We start from the raw sequence: 27,699 nt of genomic DNA, 5'->3' as shown, positions 1-27,699 counted from the left end.
AGCATATCCTGGGCGCAGTCACATGTTCCGTTACGACATTTGCCACGGGAAGGACAAAGAGGAGGAAGGACACGGAAGTCCTCATTCTGCCCTGCTGGTGACAGATGAGGAGGTGTCGAGTGATGGAAGAGGAGAGGCTCACCCCACCTGCCCCCTGGGGCGCCTCCCCCCACCGCCCTCCGCAGCTCCGTCGGCACCGCACGCAGGTGGCCTGGCACACGTGTCCGTGTCTTCTCTGACGGCCACACAGCGCTCTCATCCCTTCTGCCTCGTTTCCTCGGTCAGAATCTCCCCATCTGATCCACTTGGTTGTAGGAGGCCTGCCTCAGTTTCCTCCCAGGGCTCCTCTTTGGCTGGGCGTCCTGTACACAAGGGGCATCCTTCCCAAATGCTGAGGTCTCCTGGCATTCTCCTAAACCCTCCTAGAGGATTGCTCTTGTTCTGATGAAAAGAAACCCCCCTCAAGCTGTGTATAAGCCATTCCAGCTCCGTGAGCTCGCTTCCCACTGCTCTGCCGCACCCCCACCCCCAAGCTTCCAGACCAGCAAACGAGGCACCTCTGTTCTCTGCGCACAGCCCGCCTTTCCCGCCTCCAGGTGGATGATCCTCCTCCAACGTGGGCCCAGGACATCTTTAAACCCCAGACCTCCAGCAAAGGTCTAGGCCAAGGGGCCAGGGGCCAGCTCTGTGCCTCCTGGCATAGGGTCAATTTGTTTGCTTAGGCTTAGGCTTTAATCTTAGGTTTCCAAGATTAAAAAATCGAGATCTCTCCTACTAAACACTGAGATGTCTGGCTTCCTCTATACAACTCAATAGATCTTAGAAACTTTATGCTCGCCTTTGGCAGGGCGACAAGTGACAGGAGCGTCATTTTCCACAAAAATACACGCTAGAGAATTTGCCACACGCCCTACCATTGCACAATCCGCAGGACCCACTGACTCTGCCTGTCTGTAGGGATTGTGTCTGTCGCTCCCGTTCTAGGCCTTTCCCTTCCGGGACAAAGCCCCCTCACCTGGCTGTTCCTTCCCTTTGCGTTCCTGGGAACTCAGGTCCTCCCTTGCTTTGGCCTTGCTAATTTGCTGTGTGGCAGGTGCCAAGTTGGAGACGGAGGTTTTGTTTATCCTTTTAGAGCAGCGCTTCCTAATTTTTCAGGAATCTTCTCGGGAATCTATGGCTTTCCTCCCATCCCTCCAAACGCACGCATGTGCAACACTTGGCCTACAGCTCAGGAGACTTAGGGCCCCCTGGTGCGGTAGGTTCGCGGCCACCGTATGAGGAGCCACCGGGCAAGGACTCTCTTTTCCGTGGATCAAACTCGACTCCGTGGTACCGATTCCGTGGGTCTCCCCTGTACGCCGCGTGTGGCTGGACTGCTGGACAGCAAGACTGTCCACAAAAAAACAGTCATTTCAGCTGCCTCTGCTCAGGTCCTGGGAGCACCAGTTCCTCATTCTTGGCATCCCGGCGTCACCTAAGGAAGATGATGTACCAGTTACAGACCCACCGATTCAGGCCTCACAGCTGCCCTTGTCTTTCCCAGCCTTCACCTTGCTATGAAAAGAGCACAGGTCCAATTAAGAAAGCTTTTCTAAAAGAAGTAACAGCGTGGTTCACCACCCCCACCCCACCCCCTTTCTGTCCCGGAATAACGATATGCTGATAGGAACATGGATAAATTAATTACACTCTGGAATGCTATTCATTGCTAGGAAACAACACTGAATCTACACATAAGGCGCTTGGCATTTGAATACAAACATTGCCCTTATGAGGTTTCTTTTAAAACCCTATTGATCCAGTTTACGCAGGATTTATAGGTATAATCCTTTTAAACGCCGTGGCTTCAGAATCACAGAGGTGGCACCATGCCGAGTGCCAGAGTCGGCCAAAGAACAAGGCAACTGCGGGAATGAGATTAGCATCTCTTCAGTTCCTTGTATGTCTGATACTACTTGGCCGTTCCTCCAATTCCTGATTACACAGAAGCCCCGTTGTGGCCCACGTCCCTGAAAAGCAAGGACACTGGCAAGCCGGAACCAAGAACCAGCGCAGGCAGCCTTTCTGGGAATGTGTGCGAAGGTCACTTGTTAGAGATGGGACTGTCCACAGCCGTTGTCGTGATTTCGGTGCTGTTGCAACCAGGACCTTCTGCCTGGCAGTCCGGATTAATGCCGGAGGCCGTGAGCGGGGATTGAAGCGATAGGCGAAGAAATCAGAGGTGGTATCTGGCATGACCCGGAGGAGGAGAGGAAATGTATTCAGAGGGAATCTTTAGAAAAGCAAATTCCAGGGGCGCCTCTGTGGCTCCGTCGGCTAAGCGGCCGACTTCGGCTCAGATCACGATCTCACAGTTCGCGAGTTTGAGCCCCGCATCGGGCTCTGCGCTGGCCCCGCATCGGGCTCTGCGCTGGCCGCACAGAGCTTGCTTGGGATTCTCTCTCTCCCTCTCTCTGCCCCTCCCCCACTTGCTCTCTCTCTCTCTCTCTCTCTCTCGAAATAAATAAATAAACTTAAAAAAAAAAAAGCAAATTCCAAAATACCTTCAACTGTGAAATATGTAAACAGTGAAAAGATTTTGATGACAACCTTGATCTTCGAATCCTTATTCTAAGGAATATCTAGTCTGAACGCAGACTCCCTCCCCTACCATTTGTCTCAATAAATGAATCTTCTCTTTGATAACTGCTCAGTTTATTTATTTATTTATTTGTCATGCTTATCTGCTTTTGAGAGAGAGAGAGAGAGAGTTGGGGAGGGGCAGAGAGAGAGGGAGACGCAGAATCCGAAGCAGGCTCCAGGCTCGGAGCTGTCAGCACCGAGCCTGACGTGGGGCTCGAACTTGTGAACCTCGAGATCGTGACCTGAGCCGAAGTCAGAAGCTCGACCCACCGAGTCACCCAGGCGCCCCAGATGACTGGTCGGTTTAATTCAGTATTTACCGAGCTCTTCCTAGATGGGCGGGGTGGAGGGCCCCCAGTCAAAGGTATGTCCAACTTCATCCACCTTGCAGAGTAGAGCTGAGAGGCCACCCTGTTCTCTTCACCAGCCTCCCCCTGCCCCTCCTCAACACACACAAAGTCTTTCTGGCAGAAGTGCGGTCTCTCCCTGCTGGGGACTGCTGTGCCAACATCGCCTTTATGTTTTATTTATTTATTTATTTATTTATTTATCTATTTTGAGAGAGACAGAGAGCATTCAAGAGTGTGCGTGCAAGTGGGGGAGGAGCAGAGAGAGGCTCGAAGGCAGGCCCGACACTGTCAGCGTGGAGTCCATGGCGGGGTTTGAGCCCACGAACCAAGAGACCGTGACCTGAGCCAAAACCAAAAGTTGGACACTTAACCAACTGAGCCACCCAGGCACCCCTGGCGTTGTTGTTTTTAAGCCCAATCAGTTCCGATAGCACACGGTGTCACCTTTGACCATGGCCCTCTGTCCCCCCAAAGCTCTCAGAACTACTCTTTTCTCATTTCTGAAACACCCACCACCCCCTGCCCCCACCCCCACCCAAAGACCGGCACATATCAGCTTTTGCCAGGAATCGACCAAGAGTTTCCAGGCTGATCTCCTAGCCCAGGAGACCCTCTTCCTCTATCCTTGAGAGGTCCCTTTTGCCACGCTTCCTTTTCTAGCTCATGTCACAGTGATTGACCATCACATCCGCCCTCCTTGTCAGCTGCCCCAAAGGACAAGCTCTACCAACTGATTTGCCGTCAGTCCCCTGCTGTAACCAGCAAGGAACGTAACAAGTGGACGGGGATTCATAGATATTTCTTGAGGAAATAGCTGGTTACTTGTCCCTGATTTGGGGGACACCCTTTCGGGACCAGCCGTAGACCAGACTGTATCACCCGGTAGTCCTGAGCATGACAGAATCTCCGTGAACATCTGCTGAGTCAAGTTGAATTTCATGGAATGTCAGAGTGTGGAAATTTGGACTAGAAAAGCAACTAGGAGGAATAAGTGTGAATGGCAGTATCTAAATTAAAATCCGTGTTGTGCCAGTAGATCAGACCTTTTCTACACGGATTTTGCTCGTTTGGAAATCACAAAACGCCCAAGGTATCAGAAGCGCTGACCACTGGGCAAGGGAACTGTCGATAACAAATGCCACGATTATTTAGTGTTCCATCTCCCGTGGCAGCGAGTGACCTGAGACTAAAATGAGAGGGGCGCCTGGGTGGCGCAGTCGGTGAAGCGTCCGACTTCAGCCAGGTCACGATCTCGCGGTCCGGGAGTTCGAGCCCCATGTCGGGCTCTGGGCTGACGGCTCGGAGCCTGGAGCCTGTTTCCGATTCTGTGTCTCCCTCTCTCTCTGCCCCTCCCCCGTTCATGCTCTGTCTCTCTCTGTCCCAAAAATAAATAAACGTTGAAAAAAAATAAAAAAAAAAAATGAGAGAGAACTCGGAGCCCTGGGGGGGTGGGGTCCTGCCTGTACAGCTAACCGGCCGGTCACTAGAGCTGAGCCGAGGCACCCGAACTCTCCCTTTCTTGTTTCGCTCATTTGCGACTCCGGTGGTAAGAAGTCTTGCTCTATTTGACTTGGCTTGGTGTGCTGAGTAAAATAGCTTCTTTCCATCCCTGCGCAACAAGGCAGGGAATTTAAAATAAGAAAGATAGGGGAGGAGTGTTCTGGACAAGACGGCTCAATGAGTTCGTGCTTTGATCCATCGTTCAGCTCTGAGCACAGCCATGGCAGATAAGGTGCAAAAATAGAAAGCTAAAAAGGGACGCCTGGCTCACAGAGGCAGTGAAAAACTGCCGGAAGCCTCTGACCCACGGGGCTCTTTGGCTAAAATCAGCAGGGGGTTTAGCTCCTCTGGGCAAACCCAACAGGCAAACGCCCAAGATGCCAGACGGGCACCAAGTTACTTGAAGTCAGGAGCTGGGTGGGAGCCCTGAAAGAAAGAAATGGTGGAAAGAAACCATTGCCAGGAGACTCAGGTTCTAGAAGGAGGAGGGTCTAAGAATGTGGGGCTGGAGACCCAACCCCTCCCCCCCACCGGAAACTGAGCCTGGTCACATAGTGGCCTCAAGACTGCATGGATGTCCCAGGATCACTATGGGACAGAACCCCCAAAGTCCCCTTATCAAATCTGGTCCAGGATGACATTCCAGAGTCAGGGTGGAAGTTATGACAACATGCTGGCCAGGGAAGGGCTGGCTGGGTGAGGGGGAGGCAGATAGAAACGAAAATAAAGTACAAAAAGAAGCCCCCAAAACCCCAAAACCCCATTCAAAAGGAGCCTAAAAATAAGAATTCTAAAACATGTGAAAACATCTATTATTAAGGACAAGTCGAAAGTCCTTAACTCATTTTATGAAGCAGGAACACTGATACTAAACCGCTTGAGGACAGGACAAAAATGGAAAATCACCCGTCAGCATCAACCCTGAAAATGATTGCAGGGAGGCCAGGTAAAAATATTAGCAAACAATTCAACAAGTCTTTTTTTTTTTAATTTTTTTTAAATGTTTGTTGATTTTTGACAGACAGAGACAGAGTGTGAGTGGGGTAGAGGCAGAGAGAGGGAGAGAGAGACACAGAATCCGAAGCAGGCTCCAGGCTCCGAGCCCTCCGCACAGAGCCCGACGCGGGGTTTGAACCCACGAACCGCGAGATCATGACCTGAGCCGAAGTCAGAGGCTTAACCGACTGAGCCACCCGGGTGCCCCCGAATTCAGCAATTCTTAAATCAACACTATATCATAACAAAGGTAGGTTCATTCCGGGAATGCCAGGTTGGTTTAACGTGGTCTAATATAAGAAAATCAATGTATAGAAGTAACGTATTAGTAGTATTAATATTGACATTAATATTAATGATGTAATGATTAATTTAATTTAGTTTATTTTTTAAATATTTAGTTTTGAGGTGGGTAGAGACAGACAGAGAGGGGGACACAGAATCCCAAACGGGCTCTGTGCTGACAGCAGAGAGCCCGATGTGGAGCCTGAACTCACGCACCATGAGATCACGACCTGAGGTGAAGTTGGACACTTAACCGACTGAGCTACCCAGGTACCCCATGTAAAGATTAATTTTATATTACAACTTGGCTGGGCCACACGGTGCCCAGGTATTTGGTCAAACATTATTCTGGGTATTTCTGTGAGTGTGTTTTGCAATGAGATTATCATTAACATCTATAGACTGCGTAAAGCAAATTATGCTCCTCAGTGTGGGTGGGCCTTACCCAATCAGTGGAAGACCTGATTAGAACAAAAGTCTGACTCTCAAGTAAGAGAGAATTCTCCTGCCTGAAAGCCTTTGAAACAGGACATAGGCTCTTCCTGGTTCTACAGCAGCCTACGGCCCCTCAGACTAAAATTGGGACAGCAGCTCTGTAGATTTTCCATTTGTCAGGTGATCCAGTTCCTTAAAATAAATTTTTTGTAACCTATTGGTCCTGTTTCTCTGGAGAACTTCGACCTATGCATATGTTATTAGCATTTAATTTACTTAAGTGATTAATTTTACAGGGGAAAAACTACACGAGCATTTCTTTCTTTCTTTCTTTCTTTCTTTCTTTCTTTCTTTTTAATGCTTATTCATTATTTTTTGAGAGAGAGACAGAGAGACAGAGTGCAAGCGGGGAGGGACAGAGTGAGAGGGAGACATAGAATCCGAAGCAGGTTCCAGGCTCTGAGCTGCCAGCATAGAGCCCAATGCGGGGCTGGAACCCACGAACCATGAGATCATGACCTGAGCCGAAGTCAGACACTTAACCCACTGAGCCACCCAGGCACCCCTGAGCATTCGTTTCTTTATTTAGTTAACATCTGTGTATTGAGCACGTATTATGTGCGGGCATTGTTTATTTATTTTGAGAGAGAGAGCACAGGAGCGGGGAGGGGCAGACAGAGAAGGAGACAGAGAATCCCAAACAGCCTCCAAGCGGCCGGTGCAGAGCCTGCCTTGGGGCTCGGACTCACGAATGTGAGATTAAGACGTGAGCTGAAATCAAGAGTCGGATGCTTAACCGACTGAGCCACCCAGGCACCCCTGCAGGCACTGTCTTAAGACGTTGGGAGAGAGGGATCAACAAAGCAGACAAAAATCCCTTTTCTGATGGGGTTTATGTTTAATGTGGTGGGGGGAGGTGTAGATGGAGCAGCGGTCAACAAAATAAATAACATTCATAATATGTTAAAAATGTAGACGTGTTGGGGCACCTGGTGGCTCAGTCAATTAAATATCTTGGTTTCAGCTCAGGTCATGATCTCACGTCATGGGATTGAGCCCCACGTTGGGCTCTGCACTGTCAGTGCAGAGCCTTCTTGGGGTTCTCTCTCTCCCTCCCTCTCTCTGCCCCTCCTCTGCTCTCCCTGTCTGTCTCAAAATAAATACATAAACACGAAAGAAAAATGCAGAAGTGCTACGGAAAAAAACAAAAACAAAAAAACAAGCAGAGAAAAGGGATAGGGAGTGTTGGCCAGGAGTTAGGGGAGGTTGTAATTAAAAAAAATTTTTTTTAATGTTCATTTGTTTTTAAAGGAAAGAGAGACAGAGCATGAGCGGGGAAGGGTCAGAGAGAGGGAGACACAGAATCTGAACCCAGCTCCAGGCTCGGGCTGGAACTCACAAACCTCGGGATCATGACCTGAGCCCAAGTCGGTGGCTTAACCGACCGAGCCCCCCAGGTGACCCATGAGGGAGGTTGTAATTTTCAATAAGAGGGCGGGGGAAATCCTCACGGAAAATGTGCGATTTGAGTAAAGGTCTTAAGGAAGCAAGGAGCAAGTCATGCAGGCACCTGGGAGGAGGCAGAGAGAGCAGCCAATGCCAGGACCCCTCGATGGGACCTCACACTAGAGGAGGAAGAAATTCATCACCGTGGCAGGAGAGAGGGAACAGGAAGTGGAGGGAAGAAAAGGGAAGTCCTCGAGAGGTGGCGGAAAGGCCTTGTAGGTACTTGTAGAAGATGGGAACATTGGATGGTGTTCAACAGGGGAATGATACGCTTTGATATTCAATGTGCTCACGGTGGTTACCGTGTTGCGAATTGGCTGAAACGGTGTAAAGGGGTCAGAGCCTGGATTAAATTCATATGTATCTTTTAGATACACATCAGCATGTTTCCTGACGTGTAATTTACATTCAATAAAATGTATCTCTTTGGGGCGCCTGGGTGGCTTGCCAGTTAAGCCTCTGACTTTGGCTCAGGTCATGATCTCACAGTTGGTGAGTTTGAATCCCGCATCGGCTCCCTGCTGTCAGCACAGAGCCCCCTCTGGATCCTCTGTACCCCCCTCTCTCTGCCTCTCCCCGCCTTGTCCTCTCTCTGTCTCTCTCAAAAATGAGTAAATAACTTGAAAAAAAAAAATGATCTCTTTGAGATATGACATGTGAGGAGTTTTGACAAATGTACAGTCACGTAGTCACAATCATAATAAAGGTACGGAGTCTTTTCTTTCCCCTCAAAAAATTCCAATGTGCCCCTCTGTAACTATCTGTTGTCCTAACCCTCGTTCGCAGCAACCCTTGATCTGATTTCTGTCCACAGAGTTTCGCCTGTTCCAGAATGTCACACAAATGGAATCGTACAGCATGTAGTCTTTGATATTTGGCTTCTTTCACTTGGCATAAGGATTTGGAGATTCATATGTGTTGCTTTGGGTTCCAGTAGTCTGTTCCTTATATTGCTGGTCAGTTGTGGATGTGCCACAGTATTTTTCTGTCATTAGTTCACAGACGCTAACGTTACATTACTTTCAGGGCTACTTCAGGGTTCTTTTCTTCTCCTTCTCCTCCTCCTCCTTTTTCTTCTTCAAATTTTTATTTAAATTCTAGTTAGGGAGTGTAGAGCGTATTATTAGTTTCAGGAGTAGAACTTGGCGATTCCACTCCAGGGCTCTTATAAATAAAATTGCTAAAACCACCCACTTACAGGTCTCCATTTTCAGTTTTATCAGGTTAATACTTAAAAAATAGTTGGATGGGGCGCCTGGGTGGCGCAGTCGGTTGAGCGTCCGACTTCAGCCAGGTCACGATCTCGCGGTCCGTGAGCTCGAGCCCCGCGTCAGGCTCTGGGCTGATGGCTCAGAGCCTGGAGCCTGTTTCCGATTCTGTGTCTCCCTCTCTCTCTGCCCCTCCCCCGTTCATGCTCTGTCTCTCTCTGTCCCAAAAATAAATAAACGTTGAAAAAAAAAAAAAAAAAAATAGTTGGAGTTGCATGTTTATTTATGTTTTAATGTGTATTTATTTTTGAGAGAGAGAGAGGGGGACAGAGGATCCAAAGCCAGCTCTGTGCCGACCGCAGAAAGCAGAGAGCCCAATGTGGGGCTCAAACTCACGAAGCACGAGATCATGACCTGAGCCAGTTGGATGCCCAACCCTGAGCCCCCCAGGCGCCCCAGTATGTTTAAGTTTATAAACATTTTTTCAAACGGATTACACCAAGTGACACTCCTCTTGGCGGCATATGAACGTCTTGGTTGCTCCCTATCCTTGCCAACGTTGGCAGGTGAAGTTTTTGATGTTGTGTATCTTTTCATATGTCGAGTGGCCATCTGTATCTCTGGATGGGAATCTTTATCAGATAGGTATTTTGAAAATACTTTCCCCAGTGTGAGAGGTGCCCCAGCCTTTCGTTTTATTGACAGTGCTTTAAAAAAAATTATAGGGGCGCCTGGGTGGCTCAGTCGTTTAAGCGTCCAACTTCGGCTCAGGTCATGATCTCGCGGTCCGTGGGTTCAAGCCCCGCATCGGGCTCTGTGCTGATGGCTCAGAGCCTGGAGCCTGTTTCAGATTCTGTGTCTCCCTCTTTCTCTGACCCTCCCCTGTTCATGCTCTCTCTCTGTCTCAAAAATAAATAAATGTTAAAAAAAAGATTAAAAAAAAAATTATAAGGGGCACCTGGGTGGCTCAGTCAGTTGAGTGTCCCATTTTGGCTCAGGTCATGATCTGGAGGTTCATGGGTTAGAGCCCTGTACTGGGCTCGCTGCTGTCAGCTCAGAGCCCTCCTCAGATCCTCTGAGCGCCCCCCCGCCCCTCCCCTGCTTGCACCCTCTCAAAAATAAATACACATTTAAAAAATAATAACAAAATTTTAAAAATTAAAAAATGATGAAATCTAAATTATTAAATTTAATTTTTGATGCTTTTTTTATCTTAGCTAAGTGTCTAACCCGAGATCACTATGACTTTGTTCTATGTTTTCTTTTAGAAATTTTTATAGTTTTAGATGTATAGTTGATGATCCGAGTTGAAATTTTTTTTTTAATTTTTTTTAACGTTTATTTACTTTTGAGACAGAGAGAGACAGAGTATGAACGGGGGAGGGTCAGAGAGAGGGAGACACAGAATCCGAAACAGGCTCCAGGCTCTGAGCTGTCAGCCCAGAGCCCGACATGGGGCTCGAACTCACGGACCGTGAGATCATGACCTGAGCCGAAGTCGGACGCTTAACCGACCGAGCCACCCAGGTGCCCCGAGTTGAAATTTTTGTAAAGGGAAAAGAAGAGGTTGAAGATTCTGCTTTTGCATGGCAATATCCAGTTTTTTCAGTAAGATTTGTTGAAAAGACTGACCTTCCTCCACTGAATTACTTGGGCTTAGAATACTACAACCAGATTAACTACCATTCAGGAATAAAGCAAAATAAACAGATTATAAGAATTTCAAAGATAAAGAGAATTCACATTTACTAAAAGTGCAAGTTAATAATGCACAATTATACATAGTATGTCTTCTGTAACACTAATAGATGTATGTACATGCCTAATATTCATGGGGGAGATCAATAATGCACGATTATACATAGGGCTTGAAAAATACACCTTACTTTTGATTTTAAAAAAGCTATAAATTGGGGCCCCTGGGTGGCTCAGTCGGTTGAGTGTCCGACTTCGGCTCAGGTCATGATCTTGCAGTTTGTGAGTTCAAGCCCTGCATCGGGCTCTGTGCTGATGGCTCGGAGCCTGGAGCCTGCTTCAGATTCTGTGTCTTCCTCTCTCTGCCCCTTCCCCGCTCATGCTCTGTCTCTGTCTCTCAAAGATGAATAAATGTTTTAAAAAAAATTTTTTAAGCTATAAATTAATGATAAATATATAGTCAATGAACATTTATATATCTGGAAACTAAAAATTAATTCATGTTTACTTAACACATTGGTTAAAGCAGAAAACATTGTAAAAATAAAAAGATCTCAAAGGACATAGGAAATATTACATATGAAATCCTCTGGGTTCAAAAGTGGTTCTTAGAGGTAAATTTATAGCATTAAATACATTTTTAAAAAGAAACAATGATAGAAAACAAATTTAACCCAAAAAGCAAAAGAACTGTAAGATAAACTAAAGGAAACAGAATAAATTAAATTTTCAACTAAGAACATAAATTTAAAAAAAGAAGACAGGAAAATAGAATAGACAGACCAAATGAAAAGCCCCTCAAGAAATACAATTTGAATATTTGGATGAAATATACTTTTTTTTTTGAGAAAAAAACCCATAAATTTCCAAAGTTAATTCATGAGTAAACAGAAGTTCCGAAGAAAGCTAGAGTCTATAAAAAGGATCACATCAGTGGCTGGATTTACTAGCAGATTAGGCACAGCCAAAGAAAAGATTAACGAATTAGAAAAGTCAGTTTAAAAACACATAGAGTGACGCACAAGAGGAAAAAATTATGGGAAATACAAAAAACAAGGAGCAAGAAAAAGGATCAACAGAGTGCAGCTGCAGTCCTAGAAATACAGAAGCAAGTGAATGGAGCAGAGGCGATATTCGGAGACACGGGGGATCGAGAAAGTTCCGAAACTGGTTTTTTAAAATCAACACGTGGGTTTCTCAGAATTGGGCTTGGAGTTCATAGATCAGCAAGGGGAGGAAAGCCAGAATTATCCATGTGGTAATGGATTTGAGTCGGAGATGCCAGTATGAACTCATGGTTAGCTGAATACAGGTAGAGATGGTTACATATGCGAGTGTTTGTAGGTCAGCACATGTACATAGCGTAGTCTAAACATGCATACTTTCTGCTCTGTCCTCAGAGGGCTCCACAAGAGAGGACATCCGGGTAACAGTAAGCACATCTCAGCACCCAGACCCTAATATTATTCTCTGGCAAAGGAACAGGGCTCTTTGGAGAAATGGCTGTTTCTAGAACTGGGGCAGGAAATGTATGAGCCGAGCCCGGAGGACCTGGTATTCCCGGAAGGTAAGGAAATGCTCAAAACAGAACATCGAGGGGGGTCAAAAGACCACAGGAGCCAACTGAGAGGGTTCGCGATGGTCAAAGCTGAACTTCTGAGCTGCAAAATCATCAAGTAAATATCCACAAGGCCATACTGATATAAATAAAGGACTGAATAAATTGATAAATGAGGAAAACACCAATCTCCCACGCAGAAGGATTCCAAAGAATTCATGTAGTTACGGTGCCTCCGAGGAGAGGGAGTCAAACTCCCCATCCTGTGAGTGACTTCCTCCCAAACTGCACAGTATAGAAAGGGAGGGAGAAAAACTAACTTTCCACTGGAGACACATGACAAACGCAGCCTCGGCCGGGTGAACGGGGCCACCAACAGTCGTAAATCATGTTGACCAGGACGCATGCTTGCCACGATGTGGTGAAAATAGCGCTTGACCTCTGTGGTCTTCCTCCCCGTCATATCACAAGAGAAACATCAGACAAATCCCAGGAGTGGGTGGGTGGGCACCCCACAGAGCACCTGAGCAGTCCTTCTCAAAACTCTCAGGGGCATCCCAAGAGGGAATGTCTGAGAAGCTCCCACAGCCATGAAGGGCCTAGGGCCTAAAGCCACATGACAACTGAATGCAATGTGGGATCTGAGAACAACAACAAAAAAAAGAACATTTGGTGAAGACTAAGAAAATCAAAATAAATTGTGAATTTATGTTAATGGTGTATCAGTATGGGTTCATTAATTGCAACAAATGCACCAAACAAATACACAAAAACACAAAATACCAATACAAATACAAAAACACAAAATACAAATACACAAAAACAAATGCAAAAGGCCAATAGCAGGGGAAGCTGAATGGGAGGTATATGGGAACTCTGTGTTCTATCTTCTCAATTTTTCTGAAAATCTAAAACTCTCTTAAAAAGTAAAGTCTGTTAAAAAGAAACAAAGTTAAGGGGCGCCTGGGTGGCTCAGTCGGTTAAACGTCCAACTTCGGCTCAGGTCATGATCTTGTGGTCCGTGAGTTCGAGCCCCGTGTCAGGCTCCGTGCTGACAGCTTGGAGCCTGGAGCCTGCTTCAGATGCTGTGTTTACCTCTCTCTCTGTTCCTCCCCTGCTCACACTCTGTCTCTCTCTCTCTCTTTCTCAAAAATAAAGATTTTTAAAAAATTAAAAAAAAAAAAAGAAAAAATGTTTAGGGTGGTTCAGTGGGTTGAGCATCCAACTCTTGATTTCATCTCAGATCGCAGGGTTCCTGGGCTGCTTGTATAGCCTGCTTGGGATTCTTTCTCTCCCTCTCTCTCTGTCCTGCCCACCCCCCACCGGCTCAAGTTCACTTGAGCATATGCGCTCTCTCTCTCTCTCTCTCTCAAAATATATGAATAAACATTGAAAAAAATTTAAATGGGGGCGCCTGGGTGGCGCAGTCGGTTAAGCGTCCGACTTCAGCCAGGTCACGATCTCGCGGTCCGTGAGTTCGAGCCCCGCGTCAGGCTCTGGGCTGATGGCTCAGAGCCTGGAGCCTGTTTCCGATTCTGTGTCTCCCTCTCTCTCTGCCCCTCACCCCGTTCATGCTCTCTCTCTGTCCCAAAAATAAATAAAAACGTTAAAAAAAATTTAAATGAACAAACTACTAACCCACAAGAAAAGACAGATGAATCTCTCTCACAGGAAGTTGAGCAAAAGAAGCCAGACAAGCCTACAACTTCTAAGATTTCTTGAATATAGGATTCTTAGGCTGGAGACTACGGCATGAGAAGTTAGGAAGTTTTTCTTCGGGAAGTTCGGCAGATGGTGACCAGATGATGTCACGTGAGGGGCTTCGGGAGTGTAATTAACATCTTCTTTCTTGCTCTAGCTGGTGGTTCCGTGGATATGTTCACTTTACGAAAATTAATTGAGCTGACGCTCATTACTTGTGTGTTAATAAACCTGAATGGTAGGAAAGAAGGAAGAATGCACAAAGAATGAATCAGAATGTGTATCCACATGTATCCAAATGTTAAAAAATGTTGAATTTTAAAAAGTAATTTGCCAAATAATACTGAAAAATATCTATTTCTAAATTGATTTTTTTTAACGTTTATTTATTTTTGAGACAGAGAGGGACAGAGCATGAGCAGAGAGCGGAAGAGGGGGTGAGAAAGAGAGAGAGAGAGAGACACAGAATCCGAGGCAGGCTCCAGGCTCTGAGCTGCCAGCACCAAGCCCGACGCGGGGCTCGAACTCACGCACCGTGAGATCATGACCTGAGCCAAAGTTGGACACTCAACCGACTGAGCCACCCGGCGCCCCCCCCTTTTTAAAATTTACCATTGGTAAAACAAACTGTACCTTTGTTCCATGACAGGGAGGCGTCTGTAAAAAGACCTCGGAAGGCCGGAAGAGCTGTAAGACAAAAGAAAAAGGCCAACCAGTGGGGCTGGATGAGAAATGGTTTATTCACAGGATTTACAGACAGAGGTATGTCCTGGATGGCCGCCAGTCAACTAGATCTCCCCAACCCCACCTCGTTTAAGCCCAGCTTTTATAACCCTAGAGGCTGGGAGTATAGCTGAGGGACCACCTAAGAGAAGAATGTCTGAAAATAGATGCGTGTCACTGTCCTATCTCCAGGGCAGATCAAGGACGTTATGCCCTGAAGGTGCACTTAAAGGTGCCCTTAAACAAAAGGAGAGAATGTGGGGGAGGTGCTATGCTTAAGACTGTTTCAAAGAATCACAGACCAGGGTCAGCCCAGCAGGTTTGTCCAAGATGACATTAGTCTGGTTCACACCGTCTTGCTTACTGACTTAGAAAATTTAGTCTAAATACCTAGAAATGATAGGAGAAGATACGATTCAGTAGGCAGAGAGGGAAAGATTAGGACCTGAGGTCCCTGGGTGGGGAAAAAACACCTATTTTGGAACAATCCTGGGAGTATCTGACCACAGCAAGCCCCCTCCAGAGTAAGGTTCCTCTGAAGAATGGAACAGACCCCACCTACTCCCCTGGGATTTTCCTCAGGAATTTGACCATAAAGACCTAAGTATGGCCATAGACCACCCCTCATGCAATGGAAACGAGCCAATCAGGAATGGACACCCCCGAACCTAGAGCTACAAGCCAATAAGGGTAGAACCTGAGAAGGAACAAGGGGGAAGGGGAGGAAGAGGGCTGACCAGAACCTTCTAAAACAAGGACCCTTGCCTATAGTCCTCGGGCATCCGCTTTCCGATGTCCCGTCTCTGTAAAGAGAGTTTTCCTACTATTCTTCCTTTCTGATCTTCTACTCTAACAGGCTTTTGCCTGCTGCTCATTTTGTGTCCGCCTCTTTATTCTTCTAAGCGTTGAGACCATGAATCCCAAGAATTGTGGTAAAAAAAAAAAAAACAGCCCTGCAACAGAAATACACATGAGATTATAAATACCAAGTTCCTAATTGTAGTAACATCTGCAGAGGGAGGAAGGGAAATCGAATCTAGGAAGGGGCGATAGAGGGTCTCATTTCTACCAATCATATTTTAAATTTATTTATTTATTTTGAGAGAGGGAGAGAGAGAGTGGGGGGGAGGGGCAGAGAGAGTGGGAGAGAGAATCCCAAGCAGGCTCCACACTGAGCATAGAGCCCGATATGGGGCTCTATCTCACAAACCCGAGATCACTACTTGAGCTGAAATCAAGAGTTGGATGCTTAAGTGACTGAGCCACTCAGGTGCCCCTGTACTATTTTATGTATATATAAAACATGAAGCACAAATTGCAAAATATTAAGTTACAATACAGTTGGGTTCAGCTACATGGGTAATAATGATATTATTCTCTATTCTTTTTCTAGTTTTGAAATATGTACAGATTTGTGTATGTATATATCTCAATAACATGTAACAGCCTAGGAGAATTAAGAAGCATTTTATGATCAACACTTGGCCTCCATGTTGCTGAGGATGAATGGATCCATAGATCCTTTGCAATACAGAAGCCATTAGCCTCTTTTTTTTTTTTATCAGGAGGACTTGCAACTCAAAGACTAATGACCTCTGCATTTCACCAGCCCCTTGTTAACATCATATCTTTCATGAAATGTAATTTCAAAGTTTCCTGGAAGATAAATTTCACCTGCTGATAAGGCTTTTTAGAACCACTGGGAACAGGCAGATATTAGAGGTCAATGAGAAACCAACCCCGTTGCTCATTCATTCTCTCCAGAGCATGAACTAAGCACCCACACGGTCTATGTGAGATATTATGGGGCTTGAACGATGCTGGTTTCAGAGGAGAGACAGAAGTAAACAGCTCTGAGAAACATTTCGGGGCAGAGCTGTTAGAAGTCCCTGAATGGCTCTGAATAATGTGGTTGAGCCCAAGAGGTTGGGAGAGCCATCAAGGACAGCAAGAGTTGACTTGAGTGAGCATGTGGAGGCTGGCGCCATTAACTGCGGTGGGGAAGTTGGGGGGAAATTTTAAGAAGTGTGTCTTTTGAACACACGAGGTTTGGGATGCCCTCCAAAGTCCACCTCTAGATGTGGGCAGTTGTAGGTTGAATATGAAGCTCAGAGGGGAGTCGGGCTAGGGACACACACGTGGGTATCGTGATGGTCCTCGATGCCAAGGGACTTGCTGAGACCCCCCCTTGGAGAAGAGAGGTCTGAGGATCCAGTCCTGGCCAGTGGTCCAACAGCAGAGCAGCCAGCCAGTGGGGAAAGGAGGGCCATTCCCCTGGACCACTGGGGCTCTTCGAGCGGTGACCTGGGACTACTGTCCCAGGCAGCATAAGGGAAACACAGGTCAAAAGGAAGAGGATTTTCCCTGGGCCCAAAGGGAAAGAAAACTCCCTCCCTCCCTTTTCTTAGGGTGTTTCCTTTAGAATCTTTGCTGTCTCTTTGAGACGCATGAAAGTCTCTCAAAAAATGAAGTAAGCCCCTTACCAGTTTTGCTTCTCAGGAATGTCTCTCTCGGGGGCCTTGGAGCCACCTCTTTGAAACACGAACACTGAGGTGGCCGGTGGCCGGTGTGCCGGTTTCTCTGGGAGCTTAGCCCAGGTGCCCGGCTTCAAGTCATAACTTCCTACTTTTCCAAAAGGTAGGATAACATTAGTGTTCCCTAAAATTCGCTGCTTTGGGGCACCTGGGTGGCTCAGTCGTTTGAGCAGGTGACTCTTGATTTCAGCTCAGGTCATGATCTCACCGTTGTGATGACGGGGTAGGAGCATAAGGCAGGTTGACGCGTCGTGACACCCTTCCACCCCGAGGTGGGATCTGTGTAACATTCCTCAGGCACTCTTGGCTGCCCATGAACAAAGGAAAGGACAGAAAACAAATGGTTAAACTGATAGAGTCTCCGTCAATTTACAAACACCCTGGTAAATTACAAGAAAAAGGCAAACTCATCAATAGCTTCATCTCCAGGAACTCCCTACTGTCTCAATGTTAATGCTTTGCTAGAGGGAAAAATAACCTTAGCTTGACAATAGCTAGGCCTCCAGTCATCTGTGAGCCTCCTTGGTATATGGAAATCCCTTTAAGAAACTTCCTCTTGGGGCGCCTGGGTGGCGCAGTCGGTTAAGCGTCCGACTTCAGCCAGGTCACGATCTCGCGGTCCGGGAGTTCGAGCCCCGCGTCAGGCTCTGGGCTGATGGCTCGGAGCCTGGAGCCTGTTTCCGATTCTGTGTCTCCCTCTCTCTCTGCCCCTCCCCCGTTCATGCTCTGTCTCTCTCCGTCCCAAAAATAAATAAACGTTGAAAAAAAAAATTTAAAAAAAGAAACTTCCTCTTGACTGTATCTCCCCCAACTCCATAGTATATAACGAGTCACGCTTCATAACCCCAGTGTAGCTCTTTCTGCCCACGGGTCCTGCCCCTGTGCTCTAAAAAAAAAAAAATCACCTTTCCTGTACCAAAGACATCTCAAAAATACTTTCTTGGCCATTGGCTCCGGATTCCCATGACTCCAAAACCTCATCAGTGAGATTGACCTCCAAGTTGGGCTCAGCACTGGGCTCTGAGCTGGGGGTGGAGCCAGCTTAAGATTCTCTCTCTCTCTCTCTCTCTCTCTCAAAAAGAGAAAGAGAGAATATTAGGTGCTTCAACAGCCTGCCAACTTCTGCTCTGGGGTGGATGACGGAGGTGAGCCTTTGGGGGACATCCCTCCAGAGTCAGCCACCCTGGACCCAAAGCCGCAGGACCTGTTCTGGCCCATCACTGCTGTCCCTGCTTCAGCAAAGGGGGGGTCCAGCACGTGTAAACGCCAGGTAAGGAAGGAGCTGCACTGCTGTGGAAGTTGGGCGGTCCCAGAAACACAAAGGGGCTGGTCAGAGGAAGGCCGTCCCCAGTCTCACGGAAGGGGAATTATGTACGAGTCACAGCAGAGAGTCGGACGGGGCAAGTCACGCCTATCCGTGTGATAAGTTACTGCTCAGAGAGAAGATGGAAAAAGGGCTCCCACATTCTTCAACTCAGAAGCAGTCTGCTCCAGGCAGAGGATGACAGCAGTTCTCCAGGCAGAACTTGTACTAGAAGCAGACATTCAATGGTCTGAGAAGGAAAATGAGATCATCTTACTGGTTTCGGGGCCTACGGACAGCATCTCAGGCCCCTGAGGGCAGGTTGGGGCGGGTGACCTCTGGGTCCAACAGGCATGGTTGTTAAGCTTATGGGAATATTACAGAAGCGTGGGGGTGTGTAAGGCTTGGTAAAAGCTTTAAGTAGTCAGGCCAGTGCCAGTGTCCCAGGGACAAACCCAGACATGAGAACCCGCCGTGAACTGTGATCTCATCCTCGGCAGGTCCCCACTCTGCTGCTTGAGTGTCCAGAGCCTCTGCAGACGAAAGGCAGCCTCTGTTAACCTTTAGTCAAGAGGTGAACACACCTCTGCTACATTCGGGGCTCCAGGAACAATGGGCTCCATACCAACCCCACACTTCTGTAAGCCCTGGAGGATCACTAGATCTCAAGGTGGGCTTTGAACTTGGTGTCATCACCAACCATGGGTGTGGGCCTGGAAGTCTCAAGCCTCGAGAGTAGGAATGCTGATGCCTGGGAACTGGGGACATAGGAGACAAACACTCTACTTCTACGTGTATTTACTGTTTGGGCCAACCATCTCAGGTGCCTTTCCTTTTTTGATCTTTGTGCCAGAGTCCTTCTCATGAGAATCAACATTAGCATCGCCTTAGCCGAAGGAGCCTCTCTTGGGTCGAAAGGCCAAACCCTTCCCCTCGCATTCAATCCTGGCTGGATTGTAAGGACTTTTGTCTTCTCTCTCTCTCTCCAGCGTTTAGCCCTGTTTTGGGCACCTAGTTGGTACCCAATAACTGTTCAGAGGTGAATGAATGAATTCAACAGGTGAAGAAGAAGCTGGCCTAAGGCTGGTTTGCTTATTTGAGAAAGTCACTGAGCTTGTTAGTTTCTCATCTCTTTCCACCGACCAGGAATAGAGACCAAAACCCAGATTAGTCTTTTCATGCCAGGACGTGTCCTGTCCTTTATATGGTGTACTCTTAACCTTGGAGTCCTTGCTTTTAGTCACTCCTAATACCCTAATACTCTGGTGCTTACCTGGATGGAGCTCACCTTGTGCTCTGATTGGGGAAGCCCATCCTCACCCAACCCCAACCTTCCACACTCCCTCACCTGACTCCGCCTGACAACTCGGCCCACTGGCCCCTCCATCCGTTGGCAAGAGTGCACTGTTGACTGTTCTCTACTGACACGTAAATGCAAACTGATGCTCAGGGCACCGCCTAAGACTGGAATTCAACCAAGGCTGCTAATGGCACACGACCAGAGATCATGATATTCCTTATTAAGCCACAGCAGTTTCCCTTCTTCTAGAATTTCCGAGCTCCCATACGAATCTCATCATGGCTTACCACCAGGTGTGGGTGAATTTCTCATCTTCCTGAGCCTCCCCCTTCCTTGGAAAACCATCTGTTTTTACCTTAAGGGAAATAAATCTTTAGGAAAAGTGGGCTGTTTGGGGGTCCAGAATTTCAACATATGGCACCAAACCCTTTCCTTCCCGCTGAATTTTTGGAGGAGCTCCTCACCTTGTGAATTTGTAGCACTCCAAAGCAGTGAACCCATATAAACACATGTAAATGCAAAGGGCCATCCACTAGTAGGCCCCTGCTGTATACCGGTTACGCGGAGGGAAGAAGATAGAGAACTCTTCATCCAAGCAGCTGCTGTGAGAAGCCTTGGCTTTGTCAGGTAAGCCCACTGTGGCAGACCCTGAGCCGTGTTGACTGGCACTGGGACTTTGGGGGGTGGGGGGGAGTGAAAAGTCTGGATCTGAGTGGGTGTTTGGGTTGGGTGGGATTCAGGAGGGCAGAAGAGGAGGCGGCAGGGGGAGGGAGAATGGGATGGTAGAACGTTCTGCAAGATGAAACCCCGCCTCTCGAGCCAAAATGAGTGACCCCTCATGCACAGGAAAGGATGCTTCACATCACTTGCCCCAGGGAAAAGGAAACGCACACCACAGTGAGATGTCACTTCGTACCCACTGGGTGACCAGACTGAAAAAGTCAGGTCACACTAAGCATCGGTGAGGAGGTGGAGAAAATCCAAGCCCTCATACACTCCTGGTGGGCGTGCAAAATGGTTCAGCTGCTTTGGGAGACAGTCAGGCCAGTCCTCAAATGATTAAACATAGAGTTACCATATGACCCAGCAATTCTGCTCCTATGCATAGACCCAAGAGTAACAAAAGTGTGTCCACACACTTTTATGCAAGTATTCATAGCAGCATGATTCATCATAGCCGAAAAGTGGCAACAGCCAAATGCCCCTCAACTAATTAATGGATAAACAAAATGTGCCAAAGTATACAACAGAGTATTATTCCATCGTACAAAGGAACGAAGTGCTGATACGTGATACAACGTGGATGAACCACGTAACTGTTCATGATGCGTGACAGGAACCAGTCACGGAAAGATCACATGTTCTAGGATTCCATTCGCACGAAAGCCCAGGACGGGGAAATCTACAGGAACAGGAAGTAGATTCATGGTTGCTTACGACTAGGTCGGGGGTGGGGTTTGGGGCGGGGGGGGGGGGGGGGTTGGAGGAAGGTTGGGGGATAATAGCTAAAGGGTTCGGAGGTTTTTTTGAGGTGACAAAAATCCTCTAAAACAGACGGTGGTGTGCTGGTTGCACACGTGTGTGAATACACCCAACGCCCTGAACTGTACACGTTAAACGGGTGAATCGTGTGCAATTACGTGTCAACAAAACCATTTACGAAGAAACAAAGCGAAATGAAACCGAAAGTCTTCTTCCCGTCTTGTTGACTTCTTGTGGAAATTAACGAGGGAGGCACACTTTGCGACCGGGGAGGTGTGGCAGAAAGGGAGGCAGAGGCTGGTGGGAAAGGTGCAAACAGGTGCCACGCGAGGCCTTGGGCTCCCCCAAGCTGGCGAGTGCGCCTTGCTCTTACCCTGGCAGGATGCTTTGACATCGGGGTCGCACACAGACGTTCTCCAAGCGACACCACCATCCTCCGGAGCGATGTGCAGTGTCTTCCTGTTCATGCTCTGACCATGCGTCCTGAGGGTCGCGGAGCATCACCGTGCAGACTTCTCCATCCCTCACTTCGCCTGAAAAAGGTGCAGTCAAGTGGGTGCCAAAACTCTCACTGGCTAATCCATCTCGGGAGGGCTCGGACAAGATCCCCAAGAAGGACCTGGCTTGGGGTGTCTGTTCCAGTCACTGCCACCTGTCAGGACGTGCAATTCCCACTTCCAAGTTGCTGGAAATTCCCAAGTATATGGAGTTGCTTCGTGAGACAGGACAGAGGAGTCTGGGGACGGGGGCGGGGCAGGGCGGGGAGTTCGTTAGAGTATTTAAAAAAAAAAAAAAAAGATGTCGCTAGGATGCCTGGGTGGCTCAGTGGGTGGAGCATCTGACTCTTGATTTTGGCTCAGATCATGATCCCAGGGCCGCGGGATCAAGTCCCAAATCAGGTGCTGTGCCACACAACATGCTTGGGATTCTCTCTCTGCCCCTCTCCCCTGCTTGTGCGCTCTCTCTCTTTAAGAAAAAAAAAAAAAAAAGACATTGCTTGGCAATGATTTCAGCATATAATCTTTGTCAGTTGAGTTGTGTAAGCACTTGGATGTCAAATGGCTTACATCGGGGGATTATTTGGTTCTCAGTCCCTATAGGAAAGTGCTCAGGAATGAACTGTTAATTGTGCATTCGGAAGCAAGAGGCTGCAGCTGTTGCATATTGCGGGTCAAGGTCAGTAGTTCAGCAACGTCCCCTCTGTGCCAGCTCTTTTAAGCTGGGCCCTGCAGATCCCACCGGGACAACTTTTCAGACACCTGCAGGGTGCCTCGACTAATCACGTCTTTGAAATGTTTTCTCATCACTCAGTGATGTCCTACTTCAGCTCGAGTCCACTGGCCAGATAGACGGGGCAGATACGGACACAACATGGGCACAGCCAGAGGCTGTGGAGATGAGAACCAGCGCCCCCGGCCCCCGGAGCACCTGTGGGAAACCAGGCTGGAGTTTCCGTGGTGGATGCATGGTCTCCGTTAAGAAAACACCTCCTGTAAGATATTTTTGTCATCTGCTTCGCCTGAGGTCCCACCAGCCACACGGACACGGCCTGCTCAACAGTGTTGGGGGAGGCTCTGTATCTTTACGGAAGAAAAAAGAATCAAGTCGGTTCGTAAGCAGTTCAGCCAACAAGTATCTACTGAATGACTGTTTCTCTCCAAGCTTCCTGTGGGGTGCTAGCAAATCAGAGACAGATAAATTGAAACACTTGGCAAACCGGCTGGGGGTTGGGAGGGGAGCCAGCCACCAGTTCGGGGTGGTTGGATCTGAGCTGGGGACACATCAGATGGCAGGAGCCCAGAGCAGGGACACAGAGAGTAGTTGAGCGCCACTTGAGGACATCAGACAAGCGTCCCCAAAGGAAAAGACGCTTGAGAAGGGTCCTGGAGAATGACTAGAAGCTGGAAAATCAGAGAAACCATTGCAGGTGAAGACACAGAGGGAGGGGAGGCAGGACCAGAGCAGTATGGGTGCCCCATGGTGCCTGCTGGCCAGAAAGAATTCCCAGGGTAGAGGAAGGTGTGTCGGGAGATTGAGTTTGGTCTGGGCATGAAGGTGAAGGGGAGTATGAAGATCACACACATGTGTTAGAAAGCTCACTCTGGGGGCGCCTGGGTGGCTCAGCCGGTTGAGCGTCCGGCTTTGGCTCAGGTCACGATCTCACAGTTCGTGAGTTCGAGCCCCGCCTCGGGCTCTGGGCTGACAGCTCAGAGCCTGGAGCCTGCTTCGGACCCTGTGTCTCCCTCCCTCCCTCTCTGCTCCTCCCCCGCTCATGCTCTGTCTCTTTCTCTCCTTCAAAAATAAATAAAAACATTAAAAAAAAATTAAAAACAAGAAAGAAAAGAAAGCTCACTCCGGCAGGAATGTGAGAGTGGATGGGGGAGGCTTTGCTGAAAACGAAGTGAGAACTGAGGGGGCCCTGAATGAATGAAGTGGGGACAAGGAGACAGGACACCTCCCAGCACCCTGCCTTGAGTCACTAGGGGCAGGGCTCCCCATCGGAGATGTGGAAACATGGAGAATACCCAGTTGTGGGGTTCCTGGGAGAGGGCTGGGGGCAGTGTCGTGGAGAACAAGGGGCTGGGCTCCCCGGGCACGTTAAGACTTCCCTCCGATGTCAGAGAAGCTCATCTCTAATGGTGACAGAAACAAACACACGTCTGCGTGTCAGCCTTGAATATCTTTCTTAAATGAGGGTCTGGGGGGGAGTATCCCAGGACTTCCCTTGCCCCCAAGAAGATCTAAGCCAGGATGGTGAGGAAGCTCTGAGCAGGTCATAATTGGTTTAATGCAATGTCTTGCTTCAAACTCCACTGCATCAGTGACAAACCAGATAAAGGGCTACTATCCAAAATCTGTGAAGAACTTATCAAACTCAACACCCCAAAACCAAATAATCCAGTGAAGAAATGGGCAAAAGACGTGAATAGACACTTTTCCAAAGCAGACATCCCGATGGCCGGCAGGCACATGAAAAGATGCTCAACATCACTCATCATCAGGGAAAGACAAACCAGAATCACAAAGAGATACCCCCTCACACTAGTCAGAATGAATGCCGAAAACTAACAGCTCAGGAAACGATAGATGTTGGCAAGGATGAGGCGAAAGGGGAACCCTTTTGCTCTGTTGGGAGGAATGCAAGCTGGTGCAGCCTGTCTGGGAAACAGTATGGAGGCTCCTCAACAAATTAAAAATAGAACTCTCCTACGACCCAGCAATTGCACCACTAGGTATTTATCCAGAGGATAAAAAGTGCTGATTCGAAGGGGCATATGCTCCCCGATGTTTATAGCACCACTATCGACAATAGCCAAAGTATGGAAAGAGCCTAAATGTCCATCGATGGATGAATGGACAAAGAAGATGTGGTGTATAGGTCCAATGGAATATTACTTGGCAACGAAAAAGAACGAAATCTTGCCGTTTGCAACAATGTGGATGGAACTAGAGTGTATTATGCTAAGCAAAATAAGTCAGAGAAAGACAGATACCATATATGACTTCACTCGTATGTAGAATTTAAGAAACAAAACAGATGAACATAGGGGAAGAGAAGGAAAAAATAAGAAAAACAGAGAGGGAGGCAAACCTCTCTTAAATACAGAGAATAAATTGAGGGCTGCTGGAGGGGAGGTAGGCGGGGGATGGGCTAACTGGGTGATGGGTAGTAAGAAAGGCACTTGTTGGGGATGAGCACTGGGTGTTCTACGTACGAGACGAAATCGCCGAAGTTCTGCTCCTGAAACCAATAGTACACTGTGTGTTAACTAACTTTTAGTTACTAACTTTTAGTAACTAACTTTTAGTTACTAGTTGTTAGTTAACTAATAGTACACTGTGTGTTAACTAACTTTTTATTTTATTTAAAAAAATAAACTGGGGCTCTGGGGTGACTCAGTCGGCTAAGCATCTGACCCTTGATCTAGGCTCAGGTCATGATCTCACGGTTCGTGGTTTCGAGCCTGAAGTCGGGCTTTGCAGAGCCTGCTTGGGATTCTGTCTCTCCCTCTCCCTGCCCCTCCCCTGCTCATGCTCTCTCTCTCTCTCAAAATAAATAAACCACCTTAAAAAAAGCAATTAATTAAAACAAAGCAAAACGAAACCTCCATTGCATCATGAACCAGAAAGGAGGCAGGAGGGCTTACCGGTGACTTAGCAGTCTTGGCATGCGTCTGAAAAAATTTAAAGACACCCACTCTGACTCTTAGATATCGTTACAAACAGGGACTATGCGTGATGACCCCACGACCTGGAGTTGTACGTCATCTTTCTTTGGAGTCTAAGACAGTACCTCAGGTCTAAGTCAGCTAATCTGTCCCACTCACGCTTTCGGCGTTTCTGGAAGAACATCTATGAAGGAAGTCTCTCGGAAGCTTTCAGAGTGACCAAGCTGACATTTTGACAGAATATGTTTTTTAAAGCATGGACGAGGCGAAGAGTGAGGGAGCAGCCAATAGACAGCTTCATTAAAAAAAACCCAAAAATCCATGGAAGTAAATATAAATGGTAAGAAATGCAATATAACGAGAGATCTTTCTTCCCTTTTTATGAATCTGTTAAGCGTACTCACCCTAGTGTTCCCACACACAGAGAGACTGGGGTCATTTTCTTCACCACAGCACTTGTTTGAAGAGTTGATGCTTTGCTAATGGAGCGGATTTAGGCAAGACAAGATTTAAACCAGGGTGTTAATCATCTGTTGGAGTAACAAATCACCCCAAAAGTGGCTTCAACAGCCACGACCGTGTTCTCTCACACTGCCCCCCCTTACGCTGTGGACCGACTAGCTTCAGCCGCCATTTTCTCCACCTCGTGAGGTGGGCTGGGGCTACAGCTTCTGGGAGCTCTATTTTGCCAGAACACTCCATGGTGGCTTCTTTGCTTGCATGGCCGAGAACTTGGTGGTCCTTCCTGTGGCCTTTGCCCCCCGAAGAGGGGTCTCATGCCCCAGGGCCTCTCTGTGTGGACTCGCTCCACAGGAAGTAGTTGGACTCTACACAGCAGCTCGCTGCCAAGGTGACACGAGGGGAAGCTGCCAGGCCCTCTTAGGCCCCTTCAGAACGAGGGTGGCGTCCCTGTCACCACGTTCTCTTGGTGAAACTGAGGCTTAGGGCCAACTCAGACTCAGTGTGGGAGCGCATGTGGCCAGAACAAGTGAGCTGGCAGATGTGAGTCCTTGGCGGCCATCTTTGCACACAGGCCGCCACAACCCCCAGTGCTGGAGAGGCTGTGTGGCCTGGTGGTTAGAGCATCAGCTCTGGAGTCAAACAAGGGATGAAATTTTGCTTCATCCACGTCCTGCCCATAGTAGGAAATATGACAATGCTGTGTAAGACATAAAAAAAAGAATCAGTATCCTGTGCTGCCCTGACCCCGGGTGCCGTTGGAGGCTGTCAGTGGTCTCCTCGCAGGTTCCTCTCCCCCCTCGGCTCCTGTGGAGAAGGTCCCCCGGCCAAACACCCCTCCTCGTCACACAGAAGCTCAGGGCCTGCTGACCCCTGAGCGCGGGGTTCCAGTTCCCGCCCGGCTCGTGGAATTCTCCAGACAAGCCCGTCACACCCTCCCGTGGGACCCGGACCACCTCACCCTCTTGCTGCTATAGAGCCCGCCTCTCACAGCCCTGTTTGTTCACTCTGGTCCTGAGTGTGACCCTCGTGGGGCCCCTGCGTGGCCTGCAGCGACCCCCTCCCTCTGACTTCGAGTGAATGAGGCGGAGAGCCTGCTGTTGGTCTCGTCTGTCCAGTGTCGTCCTCCCCCGCCATCCCTGGGGCAGGAACCCCCTCCCTCACCACTGGGGTGGGGACGGCAAGGTGATTAAAACAGATGACCCAAGCCAGGGTAGGGATGCTTCTGGAAAGGGGCCCGGAGCTAAGGAATGCACCCAGTCCGGGGAAGAGAAAAAGGGAAGGAAACAGATTCTCCCCAGAGCCTCCGGAAGGAACACCGACACCTTGATTTTAGACTTCTGACTTCCAGGACTGTAAGACCATAAATCTGCCTTGTCCCAGGGCACAAAGTGTGTGATCATTTGTTACCAGCAGCAACAGAAAATGCTGTTTACCTTTTCCACAGCATTGCTCGCCTGAGATTATTTGTTTAGATCTTACCGTCCAGTTCCTCTGACCAAGCTCTGTGAGACTGGGCACCGTGTCCGTCCTTCTTATCCCTTCTTCTCCAGCTCCTCCAACAGTGCCCGGCACACCTGGATGCTCAATAAATACCTTCCGAAGGAGCACTAAATGCCAAATTGCACCACTGCAATGGTCTGAGTCCCGTATTCTCCGTGCGTCTATTCTCCCAGTAGCTCAAACGATCACGGGAAGCCCGAGTTTGAAAATCACCGCAACTTTATTTTGCACATTTCACAAAAATGCTTTATACTGAGTACTGAACACTTTATTTAAAAAAATTTTTTTTTAACGTCTATTTATTTTTGAGACAGAGAGAGACAGAGCATGAACGGGGGAGGGTCAGAGAGAGGGAGACACAGAATCGGAA

General features: G+C 48.0%; 1 protein-coding gene across 6 annotated transcripts; it reads right to left on the bottom strand.

The window, feature by feature from the left end:
* Positions 1–208: 208 nt before the first annotated feature.
* LOC111556348 lies at positions 209–27,699 on the bottom strand. Of its 6 annotated transcripts, none has more exons than XR_006584819.1 (7): positions 25,772–27,699; positions 22,627–22,778; positions 21,572–22,158; positions 17,063–17,420; positions 14,490–14,543; positions 13,794–14,087; positions 209–1,474 (listed from the first exon to the last, which is right to left on the bottom strand). XR_006584819.1 is itself a non-coding variant. In XM_045036647.1 (7 exons), the coding sequence occupies exons 2-7, from the start codon at positions 25,804–25,806 to the stop codon at positions 13,964–13,966; spliced, it is 624 nt and encodes a 207-aa protein (XP_044892582.1). In that variant the 5' UTR covers positions 25,807–26,526; positions 27,309–27,699; the 3' UTR covers positions 13,689–13,963. The 6 variants fall into 6 exon arrangements, 1 of the variants encoding a protein (XP_044892582.1); XR_006584820.1 differs by lacking the exon at positions 209–1,474 and adding an exon at positions 10,975–12,796; XM_045036647.1 differs by lacking the exon at positions 209–1,474 and having other exon boundaries at positions 13,689–14,087; positions 17,322–17,420; positions 21,572–21,731; positions 25,772–26,526; positions 27,309–27,699.

Source organism: Felis catus, chromosome C2 (assembly GCF_018350175.1).
Source record: "Felis catus isolate Fca126 chromosome C2, F.catus_Fca126_mat1.0, whole genome shotgun sequence".
NCBI classification, from domain to species: domain Eukaryota; kingdom Metazoa; phylum Chordata; class Mammalia; order Carnivora; family Felidae; genus Felis; species Felis catus.
The sequence above is the reverse complement of the archived record's forward strand: the minus strand, read 5'-3'. Positions and strand labels throughout refer to the sequence as shown.

Coding starts and splice junctions, on each gene's coding strand:
- LOC111556348 (XM_045036647.1), bottom strand. CDS start 25,806: ATGACCCCAGTCTCTCTGTGTGTGGGAACACTAGG. Junction 22,779..25,771: donor CTGTGTGTGGGAACACTAGG/GTGAGTACGCTT, acceptor TCTTCCGTAAAG/ATACAGAGCCTCCCCCAACA. Junction 17,421..21,571: donor TGTCAAAGCATCCTGCCAGG/GTAAGAGCAAGG, acceptor GTTCATGGGCAG/CCAAGAGTGCCTGAGGAATG.